Source organism: Danio rerio, chromosome 14 (assembly GCF_052040795.2).
Source record: "Danio rerio strain M-AB ecotype USA chromosome 14, GRCz13ab, whole genome shotgun sequence".
Lineage (NCBI taxonomy): Eukaryota > Metazoa > Chordata > Actinopteri > Cypriniformes > Danionidae > Danio > Danio rerio.
The window spans coordinates 25,910,448-25,926,371 of NC_141034.1; the positions used below are offsets into that span (position 1 = coordinate 25,910,448).

At 37.7% G+C, this 15,924-nt stretch overlaps 1 protein-coding gene across 4 annotated transcripts in view; it reads left to right on the forward strand.

Moving 5' to 3' along the window:
- kdm2ab (lysine (K)-specific demethylase 2Ab) overlaps positions 1-15,570 on the forward strand; it is a 28,499-nt gene extending 12,929 nt beyond the window's left edge. For 2 of the 4 annotated variants that reach the window (XM_087281426.1, XM_087281428.1), the window contains 12 exons: positions 862-1,118; positions 1,210-1,287; positions 2,992-3,261; positions 5,005-5,136; positions 5,215-5,295; positions 5,389-5,652; positions 6,728-6,760; positions 6,901-7,796; positions 8,870-9,033; positions 9,118-9,264; positions 9,517-9,729; positions 13,901-15,570. In XM_087281426.1, the coding sequence (XP_087137552.1) occupies positions 862-1,118; positions 1,210-1,287; positions 2,992-3,261; positions 5,005-5,136; positions 5,215-5,295; positions 5,389-5,652; positions 6,728-6,760; positions 6,901-7,796; positions 8,870-9,033; positions 9,118-9,264; positions 9,517-9,729; positions 13,901-14,082 (2,717 nt within the window). In that variant the 3' untranslated portion in view covers positions 14,083-15,570. The remainder of the gene's footprint in view (positions 1-861; positions 1,119-1,209; positions 1,288-2,991; positions 3,262-5,004; positions 5,137-5,214; positions 5,296-5,388; positions 5,653-6,727; positions 6,761-6,900; positions 7,797-8,869; positions 9,034-9,117; positions 9,265-9,516; positions 9,730-13,900) is intronic. The other 2 variants (XM_087281427.1, XM_087281429.1) reach the window with 1 other exon arrangement.
- Positions 15,571-15,924: the final 354 nt, after the last annotated feature.

Below are 15,924 nucleotides of genomic sequence, written 5' to 3' on the forward strand. Positions count from 1 at the left end.
GCTTCTGGCCACGGCCCTTACCTGCATGCGCAGTGTGGGATGCGCAGTAAACGAACTTGTGATGTCACAGGGGGCGGAAGTATTGTTTTGTAGTCCCTAAAATTCGTTCATTGTAGGCTTTGCTAAGCTAACTCTGTAAAAACCAAGGTCTCCCTTTGCATTGAACTTAGAACTTTTTACATTCAGAGATGTTTTTTATGTTCACACAGCTACATTACACATCGACTAAAGTTTAAAATATGAGATCGTAGTGGACCACCCCTTTAAGTGATCATTATAGTTGTTGCAATTAATTTTTTTTTAAAGGAATAGTTCACCCAAAATTAAAAATGTACCTAATATCTACTCGCCCCACAAGTGGTTTCAAACCTTTGAGATTCTTTATTCATTTGAACGAAAAATAAGATATTTTGAAAAATGTTTAACCTGTAATCGACTTCTGAAGTAGGATGTAGCATTTAGCATTTGTGCAGTTCTATTTATACTTCATGTCTTTAGGCTAGTGTTTTTTGTTTTTTTTTGTTTTTTTGTTATCACAAGGTTGCACTTGAACATGGTAATGAGGTGCTATATGCGTAGTTTTAGATGAGATTATGTTGATCTAAATGTATAAAGTTATGAATGACAAAGGGTGTTGTTTTACTTAACATAGATTTACAACTGCATTCCATGCTCATAGTCAGGGAATAAAAACCTTCAACATTTGACTTTTTCCATAAGAATATGCAAAAACTTTATTTCTCTGTGAATTTGTGATTATTTTTTGCTGTTTTGTCTATTTGTAAAATCGATCATTTGACTTATACATCAACGTGATCTTGGCATCAGTATGACTGTAATAACTTTGGCTTATCATATTAGGACTGAAAAAGGAGGATGTAATTAAACCAGCTAAACCTGATGGGGATTCTGAAAGTGAAGATGAGGAGGTGGTGAAGGAAGAGCCGGAAGAAGAGGCAGTCACTCCTCCTGCCCGTCCCGGGGTGAAAGTTCATCTCGCACCCTTTGAGTTGGAGGGCCTTTGGGCATTACTGCATAAGTTGGAGGATTTGCCAGCACACAAGAAATGTGTTCCAGCAGGCATCAGAAACGCCCCAGCACTGCTTAGCGACATAAGGGTACAAGTATAAACGCCATATAACCATCCAAATACTGTTGTTGTTACTAATTAATTTTTTTTAAGCTCAACATAATTTGTTTTCTCAACAGAAACTGCTGGAAGAACATGCCAATGATAACCCCAAGCTGTCTTACACTGGAAAACCAATAGTCAAATGGCCCAAAAGGGTATGTTTTAACGATGCATGACATTTTCAGAGCATTTGATAAATCAGCTGATTGAATTGGCCAGATTTGTTAAATTGTGCCGATTTGCCTTGCTGATAAGATTCTGTGTTGTTTATGAGCCTACAATTACTTGTCTGTCAGTAGAGCTAGCAGTCAGGACAGGTCATAAGCTTGACATTATTAAAGTGAATTTTTGCCTATGGGGTGATTTTAGGTTTACTGTTTCACGGCTTCTCCAGGGCCAATTGGTCACTCAACATTTATATTGATTTATATGGGGTGCATATTCAGAGAGTCAGTGTAAGCTATTTGTGATTTATTTATTTGTTCATTTATTATATTTTTATTTTTGCTCAAGCAGCCTCCTCACAGGCCTGTCCTTTAGGAAATTATTTAATCAGGTTGGGTCAGTGTTATGCTGATAAACATTTAAGTCAGGGGTGTCAAACTCAATTCCTGGAGGGCCGAAGCCCTGCACAGTTTAGTTCCAACCCTGCTCCAACACACTTACCTGTAGGTTTCAAACAAGCCTAAAGGACTCAATTGGTTTGATCAGGTGTATTTAATTAGGGTTGGAACTAAACTCTGCAGAGCCGCGGCCCTTTTGGAACTGAGTTTGACACCTGTGATTTAAGTGAAATATGAATATATTAAGTTTAGTAATTAAAAGGCACCTATTTAACCCTTTTTACAAGATGTAAGACAAGCCTTTGGTGTCTACAGAATATCTCTGTAAAGTTTCAGCTCAAAATACCCACCAGATAATTATAGCCTCCAGAATCTGCCCATTTTGGTGTCTGAGTATACTGTAGCTGTTTTTGTAGACTGTGACTTTAAATTCAAATAAGCTGCTTCCCCCCTGCCAACTTTATTACGTGCGTGTTTGCTTCTCCTGTGTCACATTAGATAAACAGCAGTCAGTGATAGAGACCAACACGAATGAAGCTGAAATACAGCTCATTAGTCAAAAGTACCAAGCAAGTTTATTTGATGTATTTGTGGTGGAGTTTATTCAAGCCTTTTTGAAATGAGGAGTCTCTCACAAGTGCCGTTGGCAGTTTACACACATTAGCGTTTACGGATTATGTTGGTTATACTGGTAGGTGATTATAGCGGTTAAGAATTACATGGCGATTTTACTGTATTTTTTTAGAAACATGCTCTGTTTTAAAACATTTTAATCTTATAAAACTTATAAAGATCACAGACAGTTGTAACAAATATTTTAAGCCTAGTTTATTTGCAAAACAATGTTTTGTCAATCAATTCTGTGGGCAAAGAAAACCACACTCCTATGTCGTGTTGCAGTGTGCCTCAAAATCACTGGGATTTAGGTCTTGTTTTAACGTCAAGAAATTTTAAAAAAGAGACTTGTTGTCTTTCCGACATGGCGATGGACACACTATACATACACACAGTTCTGTCCAAACAGCTTACAAAAGTTTTTGATTGATTTTTATCATAGGTGCCCTTTAAGCATTTATTAGTGTTATAAAATCACATTTAATTAGATTTAATGGTAAGAAGCTTCAGCTTGTTGGGAATAAAAATAACAGTCCTGCCATTTAACATTTGGAAAGAGAAACGTTTTCCAAAAACACAAAAATATTTTTGCATCAGCTATTGGCGCAAATCTGGTTCTGTTAGCACTGTTGTTATAGCACAGATTCACTGTTTGAAGTAAGAATCTGCTTTTCTCTGCAGCCGTCGTGGTATCAGCCGCCGCCGCCACCTCCTCCGTCTCATCTATACCGGCCACGAGCTCCTGGTTCAGGCCCAATGTTGGCACCAGTTCCTCGGCCTGTTAAGCCATCTTCCTCCATCTCGGCTCTGAGACGTAGACGCGTGCGCTGCAAACGCTGTGAGGCCTGTCTGCGCACTGAGTGTGGCAATTGCAACTACTGTAGGGACATGAGGAAGTTTGGAGGACCAGGCAGACTGAAGAAAAGCTGTGTTCTCCGACAGTGTCTTGCAGTGAGTTACTGTTTATTTATAATGTCATCAGAGAAACTACTGCTTGTTGTTGTTTTTTTACATTTCGTTGTGTTAGAATTTTTTTTTGTAGTTTATTTTTTATTTAAATGTAATACCTCTACTCTTTAGCAAGGGCTTTAGGGAGTCATTTATAATATTGGAAAATTCAGTCAGTCCAGATGTGCAGTGACCGTTAGATAAAAAAGACCACGGCAGTGCAACAACTGTGGACCCATTCACAAAGAATATGCCTTTGTGTCTGAAAATGTGACTCAGGAGTGGTTCTGCCATTTAACCATTGCCATACCACTTGCTACCCTGTAAAAAGTTATTTTGGTTGGTCCACTGCTCTGAGGATGACAGTATTTATGACAGATGAGTGAAAATCGACATTGTTTTACCTTCACATGGTGACGGTTCCTTAAAAAAAACACTGTTCTCCAAAAAACGAGTAAATAACGAGTAATATACCTCTGTCAAACAATGGAAAATAAGATAACTAAGTATAACTAATAAGTAACTGAGAGCCTTCTCTACACACATGCATAAGATACACAGTGCTCCATTTTCATTAAAACAGATTTCACTTTTGAAGCTTACTGAATCTAAAATTGAAAACACATTTATTGTTTTTCTGGAGTTTAGCGAGAGGGATTTATATAGATGTATAAAAAAATAAATATAAATAATTTTTTTAAATAAATGCTGCTCTTTAGACTTAGACATTCCTTATGCTGTGTTCACACCAGATGTGGAAGAAGCATCAAGCTTGAGTGATTTACATGTTAAGTCAATGCAAAGTCGCAAACAGACATCCTGTAGCACGATACACGCTAATGACGCAATTTGTGCGAATGAAGCAGCGCGAGTTGAGCATTTGTGCGATTGACGCCCTTAACACGGGTATCGTATGTTTCGCCTGAATCACTCTAGTTTAAAAATCTGAACTTCAGTGGAGATTCGCGCTGCATTAACCAATCAAGAGCTTATTCTTGTGGGGCGTGATTATGATGTAGTGTCAGAAGTACTGCTTAAAACTTCCATCATTCAGGTTAAGTTTCAGGAGGAGTTTATGAGCTCTCAGAGCAGGGTGCACCTCAGAAAGGATCTAGTGGCTGTTTTTCAGACTTCATAAAGCACATAAGCACAGCTATTCTCTCAATAAAATCAATGTTAGCCATTTAGCAGCGAAGCTAGAGTCACCCGGCAGACAGAAGCCCTGCCCATCACGTGAATCCGCGCCTGTTGTGAAGTGAATTTGACGTGCAAATGAAGCGAGTAAACTAAATGTTCACACGTCTATTTATGCTCGAATAGTGCATTAGAATCAGCGAAATTGGCATATTATAAGGATTTCTGAAGACTTGTGTGGCATGAAAGAGAGGCATAACGATGAAATTTTTTTGATTTGTATTACAGGATTTAATTGGATTTTAAAACCTTTTTTGTAAATTGTAAACTTTTACAAAACTAGGGTTTTTGGTCTAACAGATCCTGTCTTGCTGGCCGTAAGTGATTTTACAAAATAAATCTTTCCCTAAATGTATTTTTTTTTGTTAATATTATTTTTTAATTTATAAAAATGTTCTTATTACACATTAGAAAATATCATTGTTAATGAAGGAATAAAATGACTATGTGGAAAAACTTAAGCTTAAAAGATGCTTTCATCAAGAAAGGGTGTATAAATTAATGATTTTGTGTGTTTGTTTGTTGTATCTCACACTTGTGCTCTGTTTCTAGCCGGCCCTACCTCTTACTGCAGTATGTGTCATATGTAAGGAAGGCAACCAGGAGTCTGATGACACTGAGTCCGTCCAGATGCTCATGGAATGCTCCGAATGCGCTCAGATCACTCATCCAGAATGTATAAAGGTATGTGTGCATATCTGTTTTGCTCATATAGAATTAGTTGTTTGAGTTGTTCTGTAATGCCTAATGTCTATATTCCAGGTTCCAGGTGAGGGTGTTATCAATAAGGACCTTCCCAGTTGTTGGGAATGTCCTAAATGTGTCCAGGGCAAGAAAACTGAGGTATGCTTTCGACTATTTATCACCCTTTTAAGCAGTCACTTTTGGAGCAGAATTATATCTTCTTCTTTTTTTTTTTCTTTTTCCCCCTATAAGTCTTCAAGTAGCAGTGAAGAGGAGACAGACAGCAGTGTATCCAACAGCAGTCGATTATCTGGTCCTCCAGCTAAGCGAGCATACAGAGAAGGCATTGGGGTGGAGGGGTTGCGTATCGCTCGCAGAGGTCGTTCCTCAATCTCCCCCTCGTCCCTGCCAATAACCCGCTCCAGACGCCAGCCACCTCCTTCACAGAGACTCCTGCTGCAGCACCAGCAGAACCGGAAGAGGGCAGGAGCGCTGGAATTACAGCTCAGGAAAAGGGTAACCATTCACATGGATTTCACACTTATAATATAAAGTTGCTTTCTATTTCCAGTCGTTAGTTGGTCTGCTGCACGTTTATTGCTTTAGCGACCTGTTAGGGTAGGTGAGTGATGAGATTTTCTTTCATGAGCATGTCATAGATAAATGCTGATATTAAACCTAATAAACCATTGCACTTCAGGGATCCTAAGTTTGAGTCCTAGCTTGCAGACTTTTCATAAATCCTGTTTCTCTCTTCTTTCTCTCTTTCGCTTCAAATTTTTTTTTTTAAATTAAGGATTTTCAAATAGTACAAACCGCAAACACGGCCAATTCAATAAAAAATTACAAATGTATATGTTTAACTAAAAAAAATCTTGATAAAAAGAAGCCATAACTCTCTTAAAAAAATTCAGTTTGTGTATAAATAATTGGAGAGGTTCCTAAAGTCTCCTGAGTTTATCTTGTTTCTGGTTGAGGTCCTAGGTTAATTTTTCCAAAGAAAGAAAGACTGAAAACTGAGAAATCCATGAGGAAATAATTGGAATTTGAAAAGTAGACCATTTTAGTGATATACATTTCTTAGTCAGAAATGTAAGAGTTGTAAACAGAGGTCTGAGTCAAAAAGGTCTTTAGAAATGTCATTCAACAAAAAAATTGAGCAGGAGAAAATAAAACGTCTTCCTGTTGTTTCTTAGATTGTTGAATTAACCTTTCTCCAAACTAGTTGGATTTGAACATGAGACAAAAATACATGGGAAAAATGTGCCCGCACAAGTTTTGCACTTAAAACAGAGTTCGGAACAAGCCTGGAACATTTTATGCAAAGTAAATTCTGTAGAAAATTTAGAAAAAGGTGACGTGTACCTTACTGTACTGTACAATAAAATACTTTTTAATAAACAATTTTACTTTGGAGCGTTCTATAAGGTCTAAAAAATCTAATTCCGTTCTTCTGGAATATGGGTCACGTCACATCCCTAGTTCTTGACCAAAATGCACTTCATAATAACAGTCAAACATTTGTGTAAGTCCATCTAATAAATTTCTTCTCCTCTGATTTATTTATTTTTTTTCCTATTTACTGTTGCAGATCAAATTAGAAAGAAACAAAATCCTCCAGTCGGTGAGTGTTATGAGCTTAAAGCATCCGCTTCCCATCATCGCAGCGCATCCATAATCCTGCTCTTACCATTCTCACATGTTTTCTCTGTCATTCTTGGCTTCTGCTTTTTTTCGTTCCTTCTGTTTCTGTCCATCTCTCAGACCCGTTCGCCTGTCTCTCTTTCCCCAAAGCTCCTGCGTCAGCGGAGTCTGGAGAGGAGGGGTTTAATCAGAGCAGGACCTGGACAAAGCCTTTCCCGCGGCCGAGGGTCATCCTCCTTCCGTGGCCGAGGGTTAAGAGTGCGAGGCGGCGGAAGGGGTGGAGGTCTAAGAGAAAGAATGGAGATGGCGGTAGAAAGAGAGGATTCTGCAGAAGAAGAACAGCAGGAAAGGAAAGAGAACGGACAGTATAATGGGAAAGAGAATCGCCCTCAGAGGCTAAGTGGAAAAGCGGGAGAAGATGAGAACGGCGACGCTCATCGAAATGGAGAGAGTGAGGAAAGCAGTGAGGGAGGAGAGCCCACTCTGTCTGACACTTCTGCAGCACTCACCGATGATGTCAGAGGCCAGGAGTCTTGCGTCACGGTCAAGTTACAACCATCAAGAGCTAAACGAGATCCTAGCACCATCGTTCCTAAATTGGAAGCCAACTTGTCTTCAAGAAGCCTTCCGCCAAGCCACAAAGCCCTCCTCCGCCCCCCGCTCCGAAACGGTGCCCGTTGTTCAGACGCTCCTCATTCTCCTGCGGACAGATTGCACGTAAACAAATCACATGCTCTTTCATCATCGTCACACACCCTCACGAGGCGCGCATCCAAAAACTCAAATCTGAGATCAAACTTTGAAGATTCCACTCACCGCCTGACTCGAGAGAGAATCCAGAAAAATGCTCGATCGGAAAGAGCCAAGTCCTCCGACTCCTGTCCCAGTTCCACCTTCCACTCTGGAGGAGGGAATGAGCCAGGCTGGGAGAAAGAGGTGTGGGTGTCCGTGTTCCGCTATTTGACTCGTGCAGAGCTCTGCGTTTGCATGGCTGTTTGTAAAAGTTGGTACAAATGGTAAGTACATGATTTCCACTCCTCTAAGGCATCAGAAATTTTCTAAGAAATCAATATGTTTCTCAGAATAAATATTTCTAAAGGTGCTGTTAACTTGAAATTTTCACCAGATGTGGATAACAACCAAGAAAATCCATTTATGCATCTTAGTTTTCTAAAAAAAGTTCTATGCAGTAATATGAAATGACATGGGGGAAAAAAGGTATTGAACACATGAAGAAAGCGAGGTGTAGAAAGGCAGTGAAAGCCCAGACAGCAGCTGAAATCTCTCAGTAGTTCTCCAGCAACACTCTGCCCTTCGTTAGTGTAAATTAATATTAGCTGCTTCAGTCTAACATCTACTTTAGCAGGATGATGAAGATGAAACCACAATGGACATTTCTGCAAGACAATGATCCAAAACACAGTCAAGGACACTCAAATGCTTTCAGAAAAAGTAAATCAAGCTGTAGAATGGCCCAGCCAAACACCTGACTTGAATCTAATAAGGAATACAAAATAAAAATCAGATTTGATAGACAAGACTCACAGAACCATCAAGATTTTTACACTGTTGAAGTCTGTGGTAAAACTCGCACCCGAGCAGCTTTATGTGATTTTATGATTGTGTATGTTGTTTGTAGCAACATTGTTGTAGCAAATTTAATGTTGTTCATGTTCAGATACAATACTTGCTGGAAAGCCTTAAGTGTGTGTGACAGTTTTTTTAGCATTATGCAGTTCATTTAGACTAAAACTAAATTTTGGTTGCTCACTAAAATTAACCTTTAACCATTAAATCTCTACTCCTTTGTTAATATTAGCATTTTTGAGGGACTACAATGAGTTTGTGACATTGTAAACACATTTGGATCAAACAGCTATTCTTACTATGGCTCTCAGAACTGCTGTTTTAGTCATTTTTGAACAGCACAAATTGGAAAATTAGGCTGACAATTAAACAGGTTTTTTAAAAATACTATTATTTTAAATGCTCTCCACAACAATGTTTTTCCCGATAGTATTTCCAGTAGCATTGGAAATATCAACAGCCTTGACTCATGTTTATTCAAATGATTACTGTTGTGTTATAGGGGCTGTGACAAACGTCTCTGGACACGGATCAGTCTGAGCCGAAGCCGTTCAATGAGTCCGCAGGTCCTGACGGGCATCATCAAGCGGCAGCCTGTCACACTGGATCTCTCCTGGGCAAATATCACAAAGAAGCAGCTCAGTTGGCTCATCAACCGCCTACCAGGTGTGCATTCGTTCTCATTACCACTCCAGCTGATTTAATACACGGCAATGTAAATGATGTTACTCACAGGCAGCTTTCTCACAGGCCTTAAAGATCTGGTGCTATCAGGGTGTAACTGGTCGTCAGTTTCAGCATTGAGCTCTCCAAGCTGCCCTTTACTGCGCTCTTTGGACCTGAGCTGGGCCGATGGCATCAAAGACGCACAAATCAGGGAGCTGCTGAACCCACCAGGTAATGAGAGCTAAGAAGTTTATAGAACTGCTTCGTTCTTTGCTATTTTCCTGTTTGAGAGATAATTAAAACTAAATCGCCCTTTTTTACTCGCCTTCAACTGGTTCCAAACCTAAAGGTAGCTTGTGTGCATTTATGGTACATAAATAATTAAACAAGTTTTAGATGCATGGAAATTTGGTAGAAATGTGTTTAACACATCATTATAAATTTCCACCCCTTTAAAAAAAACTCATATCTTCGCATCTGCAGGCAGTGACAACCGTTCCCAGATGAAGAACATGCAGTGTTTGTGGCTGTGTGGTCTGGAGGTGACTGAAGCAACGCTGAGGCTGATCATCAGACACATGCCTCTGCTCACACGCCTGGAGCTCTCACGTTGTCCAATCACAGATGGTGCTCTTAACCTCCTCAGCGCTGTGGGCTCCTCCACACGCAACACACTCACACACCTCAACTTAGCTGGTAAGTAAATGCACACTGGCCTGTACACATGAATGCTGCAGTCAATTTCTTTTCTTTCTTTCTTTCTTTCTTTCTTTCTTTCTTTCTTTCTTTCTTTCTTTCTTTCTTTCTTTCTTTCTTTCTTTCTTTCTTTCTTTCTTTCTTTCTTTCTTTCTTTCTTTCTTTCTTTCTTTCTTTCTTTCTTTCTTTCTTTCTTTCTTTCTTTCTTTCTTTCTTTCTTTCTTTCTTTCTTTCTTTCTTTCTTTCTTTCTTTCTTTCTTTCTTTCTTTCTTTCTTTCTTTCTTTCTTTCTTTCTTTCTTTCTTTCTTTCCTTACTTACTTACTTACAGCAGTATAATCAATATGACATTCCAGCTTAAAAGGGGATGCATTTTGCTCTGCCAATCATTTAACTTTTATACAATATAAAAAATAACAAAATCCAAAAATATAAAAATATTAAAACAAAACAAAATAAATAAGTAAATAATAACAATAAAGATTAAATAATAATATAAACAATATTAATAATATAATTTACACAATTCAGAGAAGGTCAAATTTATACCTAAAAGTCAAACTCTATATTAAATAATATTAAATCCTTGTTCTTAGTCTGAAGAGGAGACTGTGAGAGAGCTCACTAGTTATTAAATTCGAAAACGCATACCTTGTAGATTAAAATTATTTTATACTTTTACAAAATCCAGATAGAGCAACCTAACATATTCAGCCCATTTGGTCCAGATATTTCTGAATACATTCTTTTAAAGGCGAAGGGAAAATGGCGTTTTTTTTCATAACATAAATATTGTATACAATTTCCATTCACTCTTGGATTGTATGGGATTCAGAAAGTAACCAATATCTTGTGATTTAACTTTTTTTTGGCTGCAGTTTATTTGTCAAATAGATATTTCCCTGGCCTACTTGTCTGGATGTGAGAAATTCCTAAAAATAAAGCCGTAAAGTAATAAGGTAGTGTAATATTACATATTTTCCAATTACTTTCTGTTTACTTTGTACGTCCACCCAGTAATGTGGATTAACAGTTTTTAAAATATTCAGACCAAGCTGTTTAAAGTAGTGTTTCAAAACATTAAAGATTAATCTGCTTTTAAAGAAATATTGTAGTATTGTACTACAACACACATTGGGTCAGTTACGGTTCTAGTGCCTCTGTCTCAGTATTACTGTACAATGTGACATACAATCACATTAAATATTAACTCAGTGCTAAAGTTACACTCATGGGGCAAGGCGCATTCATAAAGACCACAGTATGTTTGATGCATTTAAAGGTCCTGTGAAGTGCTTTGAAATGTGCGTTTATTCGATGTTTGACAGAATCTCAACCAAAACATGAAGCGAGAGTTGGGACATAGTGTAGCCCCTCCCCTTTTTAAAAAAAACAGCCAATAGCGTTGTGCATTGTCACCGCTCTGCCAGTGAGAGTGGTTGAGCTCAAGTGCATTAAATGAAAAGCAAACGAGTAGTGTCTTGAAGGGAGCGGGCCATTTCAGATACTAGAGAGCATTTGATTAGTCATGATGTATCAAGAAACTGTAGTATGGGTTGACATGAATAAAACCGTTGATCTGTTTAGGCGAAAGTGTCAAAGCTTTAAATCAGTTGTTGTTGAAATCAGTTTTATATCTTCTAAACATGAATTTTATCACTGTTTTAGAGCACACTAGCTTAAAGACATCTTAAAAACGAACAATACTAATACTAACATCTAAAAAAACTTTATTTTAATTTTATGGGACCTTAAAACTATTATTTTGCTGATTGTTCAAACTACCCATTTAAAATGAATTGAAATGACACAATTCTTGATGTTTTCAGTGGGAACTTAAATGTTCTGTGTTCAATTCACATCTTCATTTGTTAGGTTAATTTAATCGAGTTGTGTACACTAAGACTAGATTTTCTTTCACTTTTGTTTGGGCTAAAAAGGTCAAAACCTATAATGTAACGCATTAGGTTTTGTTTAAAGTAAGAAGTAAACATAAGAGAAACTTAAGAGACACTAAATGAATGTGTGCAGATCTTAATATGACAGCAGACTAATAGACTAAACATGCTGCTGTTTGTCATTAAAGGTGCTGTACATAAAAACACCATCATATTTTGGCAGATATTTAGGAAACATGCTAAGTGAACGTTCTTGTTTATCTGAAAAACAATGATGAAGTCAGATATGCTGCTTTAAAATGTGTTTTCCGTGCCAGAATCCTGTCTTTGTTTTGGTAATTTTAACCCGCCCACCGCCACTTTATCAATTATATTTTAGCACCCTGTGTTGCCTTGTAGGAAAACAGAGTATTTCATTCAGAATGGCTCTCAAAGTGTGTATCCGTGACCGAAATACGACCTCCGGTGTACAGTAGCAGACTCCAAAATGAGACTCAGATACAGAGTTCCACATGAGGTGGTTATTAATTAGCAAATAGTATAAATATTACGAACATTAGCATTAGGTGAGCAGGTTACATTGTAACCCAGTGTCCTAAAACACGCTACGTGATGATACAGTGATAAGCAATTTGGATGTTTGCACCAGACAAAACAGGACAGAAATTTAAATACAGTAATTGAGAAGCACAGTTATTAATATATATTAAACCTCTTTAAATTATTAAATGTTCATGTTGAATCACTGATATTTGTTAGTCGCAGTTTCAAAAGTTCAATTTTAAATGGTTTATTTTCAAGATCTAAGGTATCTTCTGCTGCTTTCAATAGTATGGCAATAAATGTCATGTAAAATGGCATTCTAACTCGCATTATTAGCATTTAACTGAATAAAGCACTTGAGGTTTACCCAAGGTGATCATTGTTTTAGTTTTCTGTTGTTCAGCTGCAAGAAATAGAAGCTGTTTTTAAAATATAAATTTCAGGTGTTGGTTAGAACAAAAACTTTTTTTCATATAAAAAACAAAATCCTTAAAGCGCGCGCATTTTGCTTTTTATTTTTATTTAAATCAGCCTTTAGGTTCGATCATTAGACTTGCTCCTGTTGGTCCTTAATCTGGCAACCTGCGCCTCTGTTTGTTTTGATGCAGAACTGGAATACCTAGTTTAACCACTGGGTGTCAAACATACATACTGAACTATTAAAGAAACGATGCATCCCAAATCGCATACTTATGCACTATTCTACGCCATTTTGTAGTATAAATAGTGTAAGTAGAGTGTTCACACTGAAAACTTTAAAAATAATAAGTGCACTTTAATTACCCGGATGATGCACTCATTCAGCCGCTAAAATGAAATGTGTGATGATGGACACTTCACGCACTCAGCGGTTTGCTTATGTAGCGAAAGGGGCGGAGCTATCGTACGCACATGTTGAATAACTTTATTGATTTTGGATGGTGAAAGCAAAATTCTTCTACGAGAGTGATTATAGCGCCTACCGATGGTGAATGCGGCAATACTCATGGCAGGTATTATTTGATAATTCGGTCGTTTATTTCACTGATTTGGCAACTGTCAAACGTCATCATGGAAACGGTTTGAATTTCGGCTTGGTAAAAAAAACATTAGTGTGCCATTTGGGACGCCACTACATGCATATACTATCCTGTTGAGTGTGTAAGTGCATAAGTACATAGTGCATGAGTGCATAGTGTATAGTGTGCCATTTGGGATGCAGCTAAAGATTTGCTCAAAATGTTTTATTCTGGCAATATTTGCTTACTCTGATGTCCTAAATCTGTTTACATTTCTTTCTTTCACAAAAGAGGATATATTGAAGATTCTAATCTAATGAAGCAAATATAATGTCATTTGCTCCACCGCATACACTTGCTACTCAGACAGAATGAAAGTAATATCTAGATATATAGTTGAGTACATGCTGCCGTTGTTTTCTTTTCTCACATTGTCCCGCAGCAACATTAATATAGTGTAGATTAGTGTACAATGTTTAATATTTATTTTATAGTCACTTTACAAATGAGATTTTTTGAAAGTAACGCAATAGTTTATTTTCCTGGTAATTAGTTACTTTTATTATTATGAAACTCCGTTACTAACTCACTATTTGTGGGAAGTAACTAGTACCTGAAACTAATTACTCTTTTAAGGAACATGCCCAACAATGCTTATCATAAACCTGTTGCCTACAGCACTCGATAGCTCCCAAGCTATGAATAAATTGTTCTCTGTTTGTTGTCATTATCAGGTTGCACCCAGCTGACAGACAGATGTCTGGTGTACCTGCGGCGCCTCTCCTGTCTCTCCATACTGGACCTCCGCGACTGCAAAGGGGTCTCGGTGCAGGCATGCCAAAGCTTTATCTCCGAGCTGTCTGTCAATACCCTCTACTACCTATCAGATGACAAACTCATCGAGAGGATATCATAAAACTGTGCTCCTCAGAGAGAGAGAGAGAGAGAGAGCGAGCGAGAGAGACTTTGTGAATATTGGTGTCTCAGAAGGAACTAAAATCGTGCGCATGTGCGTGTGGCTTCGGTAGGTCTGTAAGGAGCTTCTGTGTTAGACAGAGAACCAGGGTTCATGTATAGCAGCTTTAGGAGGGAGGAGCTCCAAGCATTCTGGGCGGGGCTTATGTATAAATAGGTGTGGGCGAGGAGGATGCTTTTGTAGTTTAAACCGTTTCCTTTTGTTTCCGTGTTCACACTGCAAGCGGCAATCAGATCGGTTCTCAGGCCTGTCATGCCATGGGCTCTTCTATTCAAGAGATCAACAGGTGCTATTCCTCGACAGCTTGTTTTCTATTTTTGAGAAGTCTACTTATAAAAACTTGTACTTTTATTCTAATCCAGTGCTTTTCGATCCTGCTACTTGAGACTCTGTGCTCTGCACATTTTGTGTTTCTCTTTCTTATCTGACCATAATGGAGGGCTGTTTCCACCACAGGAGAATCTCACTTTAAAAGGTAATTTCAACTTTCTCACAATTCTGGTTTTTGTTTTCTCTCAAAAATGCAATATATTTTAACTTGGAGTTGCGAAATAAAAGGTGAAATACTATGATATTTTCTTGCAGATTTGACTTTCCTGCTGTTATGAGTTTATATTCCATAATTTTTAGGACCACAATTCATTTTTTTAAAGCTTCACTTCTCAGAAATGCAAAGGAAGAAGTTTAAATTCTGGTTTTATTTCTCACAATTTTTCCTTAGTTAACATATCTCTAATTTAATTACTGAAGTTCTAACTTTTTCTTCAAGGAATCTGAGTATTTCAGTAGATCACCTTTTATTTCAAATCTAGGGATTCAGATTTATTTGTTGTCAGAATTAAGAAACATCCAAATGCCTTTATTTTATTTTTTATCCTGTGGTGAAAACGGGCTCCTTTTCTCGGTTCATTCCTGAAGCTCTCTCTTAAAGAGCTGATGATCTGAATGGGGTTTGGTAAGGGTGGTATATGAAATTTGCAGAGGGCTGGATCCCCATGACTAGGACTAAAAGCACTGCTCTGTCACCTAGACATGCATTCATTTATCCTAAGTAGTGTGGAAACATTTGATTTTTGTTTTCTCCGTTCATCCCCTTACTTTACGCATCGTTTTACTTGAGGAATACCTTCTTTTTTGTAAAATTCCTCTCCCTCCTTAACACCTGAGAGTATAGAGATATATAAATATACTATAAGCACCCTTGTGTAAATGTATTCCTCTCCTGTAGTAAGAGAAAAGTCTGTAGCATTATAATTTTCAAAACTTTTCACATTTGTTTTTTTGTTCCTTTTTCAAGCCAATAAAAATAAGATACAAATGTGACCTTGAATTGATTTGAGATGCTGAAATATGAAGTTGTTTTGTTGAATTTGTTTACAGTTGGTTATTAGTCCGTTAACCAAATAAAAGTTGTGTGATTGGTTCCTAGTTGATTTGCAATACTGGACTTGAATGAATTGTTGCATGACATCTCTGCCTTGAGTTAATATGGTGGGTAGACATAAACTTGTCTCTGTATGAAATGCGAATGACATGACACAACTGAACTATATGTGATATTTTTGCATCGTTGCTGCAGACATTGTGTAAATTGTGGTCCAGTTCATAAATTGTACATTTGGGTAAGGCTATTTTGGTAGACTGTCTAGCACTTGTCCTCAGGCATTAATATGAACCCATTCATTGTTACTGCCTGGTGTGTTGAGGAAAGTCTAATTTTAGAAGGCTATATACACCATATGATCATCTTAATTTGATGTTTCAATTACTTTTAGTATGTCA